At 47.1% G+C, this 7,500-nt stretch overlaps 1 protein-coding gene across 1 annotated transcript in view; it reads right to left on the minus strand.

The window, feature by feature from the left end:
- Window positions 1-7,500, minus strand: part of LOC119571603 (transcription factor AP-2-epsilon-like) — a 61,256-nt gene that overhangs the window by 26,715 nt on the left and 27,041 nt on the right. The window contains 1 exon segment of the mRNA XM_037918837.1: window positions 3,747-3,942. Coding sequence (XP_037774765.1) covers window positions 3,747-3,942 — 196 coding nt within the window.

Raw genomic sequence — 7,500 nt, forward strand, 5'->3', positions numbered from 1 at the left:
TGACCGAGGCGGCAGGAGGGCCGTAATAAGTCCCACCTTGACCCGTCCAACCGCAAGGGTCACCTCCGCCGAGCTCAGCCAGGCCGACGATCCCGTCGCCTCGCCGCTACACACCGCGCGCTTGTTGCGTTCCATTTCAGTGGCGACGAACTCGGGATGCTTGGAAATAAGATCAGGCGTACTCTAGTACACCTGTTAGGGCCAGTAATCAAAATAGTTAGCCGTGATGCTCCATTAAGACAATGTATGCAGCTTGTGGGAAGGCGATTTCGCAGTTTTCCTTGGGAAGTCCAGCAAGGGCTGGCGAGACGTCCCCTTCGATCAGGGCCGACGAGTGTGCCCCGTCGGTTCGGGACGAGCGGTGGCAGCGCTACAGGCAGTCACACAATTTTCCATCTTCACTTTTCCTCCAGGGAAACGCTAGGAAAAGTAATGCCTCTGACAGTGCAGATTTAATAATATATGTAAATAAGCGATACTGGATGATGGGGTCAACGATTATAGAAGATGAAAACATATCTGCATGCGAGACCTTGCGGGCGGGCCGCGGGTGTGGACAGCCCTATAATCTGTCGTTTCTTTAAAACTCTCTTTACAACTCGCCCGCCGTTCGAGTAGGCTGAGAAGAAGCAGAGCTTCCGGTCGAAAGTGAGGATCTGCACGGCATCACGCGGTACAGTTAAATCCTCCAGCTGGAGCGCTGTGCTCCCGTTCGAGCTCTCTGACATCTTCTGCGCCTCAGAGGCCAACCGCTACCGGAAGCGACAGGCAGTGTGGCTAGGGCGTCCTGTCTGATGCTTTCCCGGGGCTGTGGACCTCAAGCAAACCCCCGTGACATATGTGCGTTATTTTTACTAAAAAGTCGGAGTTCCCTTATCAAGTATGACCTGGCCTACATGATACAAAGCGGATGGACGTGCCAGTGTCTGGCCCGTCATCTGCAGTAGCGCTGTGTTAGCCCGAGTAGTGATCGCAGGGTAATTCTGGTGGACAACGCAAGACTGTGGACAGGTTCTGGCGCCTGCGTCGTTTTTTGTGCGTCCCCAGTTTTTCCATGTGCGAGACTCCCACTTGGCGGGGAATTTGGTAGAACTTCTTATGGGTCGAGTTTAATGGAAAGGTGAATTCCAAACTGAGCCGCGAGACGGTCTTTTTTGCTAATCATTACTAGGGGATTATTATTTATTTTACTTCCAGACTGATTTAATCTCTCTCTCTCTCTCTCTCTCTCTCTCTCTCTCTCTCTCTCTCTCTCTCTCTCTCTCTCTCTCTCTCTCTCTCTCTCATTATCGTTAATACATTTAGGTCTGTACTTACCCGTGAAGCGGAGCTGGGTTAGGCCGGAATAGCTCAGTACTGATGCGAACTGAAAGGTCTGACTTACCTGCGAAGGACACCCCCGAGGAGGGAGGCATTGAGGCACTCGGGCGGGGAGAGGCGGCGCTGAACTTCCGCTACCGTCACCTTATACTTGGAGGTCGAGGAGAGGAGGGACAGCCGACCGGGCACGGAGCAGAAAACGTCATTGCCTGAGGGCATGCCGGAGAGGCCCATGCCCTTCTCGCTCTTGAGCCCTGCAACACACCACACTCTCTCTCAGCGCCAGGGCCAACGACACTACGCTTCTGCTCGGCCAGAGGCAGGTGCTGGGTGCACTCACAGTAAACACCAGTCACTGAATATTTTGAAAAGGACTTTCCTAAGATAACACTTGTCGAGGAAATCGCCATTTTTCTATAGACACTTCGCTGGTGTCTTTATATTAAGGCGGTTAAAGGAAGGAACTTTGGGGAAAGGCTAAGGCGGTCACTGACGGTCTCTCCGTCCTCTTCAAATGCAAAGAACATCACAAATCTCAACTGAGTGAAAAGCCTAGGGCAACTCTTAGGATAAGAATAACAACGATGATGATAATGATAACGATAATAATAATAATAATAATAATAATAATAAAAAATTGTAACTGCAACCCTAAAATAAATGTAGCAATAATGATGATAGTGGTGCTGGCGATGGTAATGATGATGATGATGATGATGATGATGATGATGATGATGATGATGATGATGATGATGATGATGATGATGATGATGATGATGATGATGATGATGATGATGATGATGATGATGATGATGATGATGATGATGATATGATGGTGATGGTAATAATAATTGTATAGATAACGAAAACAATAAAAAAGAACACCAAAACAGCATTAATAGTAGTAGGAAAAGTAGTAACAACAATATCAGGAATAAAACTGGTTGAAATAATAACAAAATAATAGCACTAACGATGTGACGATAATGATGATGATGATAAAGGTGATGGTGATGATGATGGTGATGATAAAGGTGATGGTGATGATGATGGTGATGATGATGATGATGATAAAGGTGATGGTGATGATGATGATGATGATGGTGGTGATGATGATGGTGGTGATGATGGCGGGTAGGAGTAGTATAGTAATAATAACTATGATAATGATGATGATTAGAGCTAGTGATGGCAATTATAATAAAAAATACAACAGTAATAATGTGAATTAGAGTACAACAACAACAACAAAAACAACAACCATAATAATAATAATAATAATAATAATAATAATAATAATAATAATAATAACAAATAAATACTAATAATGACTGATAATTATAATAAAAATATAATAATAATAATGATAATAATAATAACAATAATTAACAAAAATACTGTTATTGATAAAGATGATGATGATGATAATAGTAATAGTAATAATATATAATAGTAGTAATAATAATAATAATAAAATAATAGATAACAGTAATAATAATAAAAATGAAAATAATAATGATGATGATAATGAGGATGATAATAATAATAATAATAATGATAATAATAATGACAGCAGGACGTAAAACTACCCCAACAGGCCCCAAACCAACCGATCTAAAGAATCCAGCCGGAACACAGACCGACCCGAGCATGCGACGGCGAGACCGACCCGACTACCTACACACCCAAGCACAGCAGCCGGCAAGTCGCCGGTTGCCTCCACTAGTCTACCACTTACTGCTTTGCTCTAAGGCCAGGTCAAAGCTGCTACCTGGTGGCCCCGTCCATGCACAAGAAGGATCAAGCTGGAACACTGGCAGTGGCTTCCGCGCCGCACGAAGGACAGGGAGGAGGGAGGAGGCGCTGAGGAAGGCACGGCAAGTGCAAGGATGCGGGAAGGAGGGAGCGAGAAAGGAGGCAAATCATTCACTCACTGCCCACAGAGCGGGAGAAGACACGTGTTTTGTCACTCTGCCATCTGGGGAGAGAGACAGTGTGGTGCGCATGCCGTACTACATGTCACTATATCTAATCTGCACAGCTATTGTTCATTAGTACCGTTAGTAAGTACCCTTTATCTACAGATAACTCATCGATCCATTCTTATTTCTTTGAAATTACAACCCTGGCAAGATATCCCTTTACAAGATTAAATTCCGGAATGAAAGAGGAGTGCAGTCGCGTTCGTGTTCAATACATCATCTTACAAAAGCAGTGTGCAATGGCAAGCTAAGTTCAGTGTCGTGACTGCAGGCTTTGTCCGCCAAATATCTTCCTCCAAGGTGCTTGAGTGTTAGGATCGGGGGGGGGGGGACAAAGTAGGGAGACGCGGACGTGATTCCCTGATACGGGTGTTACGGTGACGCTGCGGTGGTGCCGCCTCTCCGTGCCGCGGTGGTTGAGGTGCGGGAGAGCGGGCGGCTTACCTGCGGAGGATGCCGCCCAGGATGGAGGCGTTGAGGCACTCTGGAGGAGACAGGCGCCGCTGCAGCTCTGAGACGGTCACTTTGTACTTGGAGTTGGACGAGAGGAGGGAGAGGCGGCCGGGCACGGAGCAGAACACGTCGGTGGGCATCGCGGCACCAATGAGGGCGTCCTTCATCATGTGATCACCAACTTTGCCTGCAACACCGGCCGTCAGGCGGGGCTCGAGGACAAGGGAGTGAGGCATGCAGGAGGCTGTGAGGGACAAGAAGCTGGAGGGTTTGGGCGTTGCGGTGAGAATGAGGGGTGAGGGGGAGGCGAGGGGAGCATTCAGTGGGAGGAATCGGCCATATTCTCACGCCATGTGAGACATGTCCTACGACAAACTTGGAGGCAAATCGAGCAGGTGTTGATTTTTCGTTTGAAAGAAGGTGTTCCACATCAAATATCTGGTGTATTGCTTCGCAAACAAGTGTGGAGACAAATACAGTAATCAAGGAACCACTCTTAATCTGCTGTCAGAATGAACGCTCGCCCAGGGAATAACTCCTGCTCCAAAGTTGCAACAGGACTTTGCCTACAATAGGTATCCTTATGCAGCATTTCCTGCGGTGATTGTGCCCCGTGTGCGCAAGCTTGGGCGTGGGGAGGGTGTGAGTGAGTATGACGGTGCCCCTTTATGGCTGAACTCATAAACAGTCTTTGGCGCTCACGAAAATAAAGGCGACTGATCTATTATCATAAAGATCAGCATTGATTTATATTTAGACATATCTTCTTGATAATAACAAAGAGAGTTATAAAATGCAAAGATAACACAGTTTAAATTACACAGAAAGCCAAAGGCGAAACATGTGCAGCGCGGCAGGCGTCGTCTGAACACTGCAGTGTTACACGTGTAACACCCGCCAAGCGAGCAGCACGGTGCCAGCGCTGTCAGAGGAGGGGCGGTCACGAACTCTGGTTCTCCTGTAAAACTTGATGCCAATTACATTCAGGCTGAAAAGTTAACGTCTTAATTACCCTAAGAAACCGTTTAATCAAAACTCGACCAAAGAATCCGCGGCAAAAAAATGTGAGGGCGCGCACGTCGGCATTCCTGACAGCGGGCCGGGACGCGGGCCGCACCCACTCATGCAGATAATTTGTTTCCAAAACTAAGCACTTTAATTAAAATCCCAAAAATGTCAGCCACTCGAGTAATGCGAGGGAGAGGAACGGGGGGGGAGGAGGCTTTATTGGGGGGAACCGAGGGGGTGCGGGCAGGCGAGGAATGTAGGCCGAGTGAGGCTCTGCAACCCGACAACTTTAACTACTAAACTATTACACGTCAACACTGACCGTACGGAACACGAGATAAGATGAGACTTATCGTTACTTGGCGAGACTGAGCGCTGAGCGTTAACACCGTGGGTGGGGGAGGACCTAGGGAAAGTGGGTGAGGGGTTGCTAATACAAACAGCCCTAGCCCTTCGCTTCAGAACGAAGGGAAATAAAAAAACAAGAAAATAAACGCTGTGGGTGCTCCGCTTCTGGGCAGGGGGGGGGGGAGTGCCCGGGAACACAGGTGTGTCAGTGGTGGGGTAAGGGGGGGGAGGGGCGAGTCGTGAGTACCGGCAGCTCCTGGGTCACGCTGGGTACTCATCTTCTGAGCTGCAGCTTCTGCACGTGGATAAGGCGCAATGGGACACGAAGGAAAATCATGAAGCAAACAAGAGGACGAAAGTAAATGACTTTATTTAAATGACGATAAGGCCCGGACGAGTGCTGCGGGAAAGACTGATGTGCGACTGAGGAGGGACAGCTTGAGGGAGGAATGGCAGGCGACGAGGAGAGGAAAGCGAAGCCTCGGTGCCGAACCAGCGATAACGAGCGTCAATTAACACAGATATCAGTAAATGCGAACGCAGGGAGTTCTCGACCGTGTAATCACTGTGAATATTTACGAGCAACTGATAACCCATTCAAACCTTTACCGTGAACTAACACATCAAGCAGCGAGAAAATCGAGGGAAAATGCACACTTTGCCGGCGCAAGTTAGCGGCCGAGGCGGGGAAAGCTTGAGATGTAAAAATGGCCCACAACTGGCCCGTTTTCCATTCCTTTTGTCTTTTAGGATGTTAGCTCCGTGTTTTCATCCTCACGACCTTTTAACATGGTAATGTATGTAAATCTAACTATACCAGGCCTCCCCTCTCCCTTCCTCCTCTAAACAAAGATCACACCCCAACTGACCCGAGAGTATCGCCTGTCTTTCGTTCTATGTTTAAAATCTTCGTCCCGGCGCGGAGGCCGCGACACACGGCAGCTGATCAATAGCGCGTGGGACGGCCGAGCGGCGCGGGACCCGAGGGAACCAGATGGGCATGGCGAGGGGCAATTTGAGTTTTTATGCTCAATAGAGTGGGTCGCGGACAAAGTGGCGACCGTCTGTAACGTGAGGCTAACACTCTATTAAAGAGGGGAGAGAACAGCAGAAAACTGCGGGTTCGCTGTGAGGAGAATGGAAGAAGTGTCAGGCCATCCGACTCCCAAACACTGCACAATGTCTGTGGCGGGGACACAGAAATAAATTTACTGCATGGCACGTTCTTGTACAAACTCACTATGAGAAAATGTCATAAAAGTCGGTACCAACAATATCGCACGCGAATATTACGTTAAAAATTACTCACATATTTTTATTTAATATTTTTATAAAAGGTAAGGGATCAAAGGGCGGTTGTGTAGTGGGTTATGAGATTTCATATCAAAATCAAGGGATCGCGTGTGGGCATCACTAACATATTCATGTTACGACCATCCACTACTATTATTTGATTATTCACAGTCACAAAACACTTATCATTAAAGTAAGAATCTTAAGTGGGCTCATTAATTGTGGAAAAATCACTAGTTCTAAGAGGCACTTTCTCGGCGCTGTATCAAGTCACAGCCTCTTCGTGTAATGTTCACTGCCCTCTTGATTTGGCATTATAAGCAATTTCTCTAAAAACAGATCTCTTTTCTGTGCCACAAGGCCAGTCGATCTCCACAACTTGCTAGAAATCTTTGATTGTATCAGATATTACCGCGTTTAAGTTCGCTTCAAGTATGAAAAAGCGTCGGAAGTCGGTGCACGAAGTATGACTTCAGAGAATAATTCGCCAAGGAAGTGCATGGACTGAAAGCGACAGTGCCCTTCGCCGCCACAGCAGGATCGTAGCGTGGTAAGCAGTGCAGTTACTGGGTCAGTAACATCAAAGTCATGTGCACACATTAACTGTGCGTTTCCGATTAATGTGTATAATTTGTCCGTTGTGTAAGTGGGTGCATCGAGAGTGCGTGGTGCATCACGCAAGTTCTCATTAGGAAAGAAGTGCAAGTCTCAATCAAAACAAATTCACAGACATCTTTGGCGTCACATGCAATGTCCGAGCAGATTCAATGGTAGTTTGTTATGATCAAATGCATTCCTAGAATTTTGACATTGTGTTTCAACGGTTAATTCCCTCTAAACAACGACTTGCTGTCACCGGAAAGGCAGTGACGAAGCACCACCCATCAAGCGATCCTTGCCTTCGGTATCTGAATGGACTCTGATACGTCATGATCAAAATCGGCGTGAAAAAATTAAACCGACACAACTTGGAGGGACTGACGCCAGCTGGGCGAGGTACGGAAGTGCTGGCTCGAAGGGAGGCCAAGGTTTACAACTTAGTAATGAACCCATTACACCACAAGTTAGTAGGCTTAATATATATCTGCTTTTTATA

The sequence above is a fragment of the Penaeus monodon genome, chromosome 4 (assembly GCF_015228065.2).
Source record: "Penaeus monodon isolate SGIC_2016 chromosome 4, NSTDA_Pmon_1, whole genome shotgun sequence".
In the NCBI taxonomy this organism is placed as follows: domain Eukaryota; kingdom Metazoa; phylum Arthropoda; class Malacostraca; order Decapoda; family Penaeidae; genus Penaeus; species Penaeus monodon.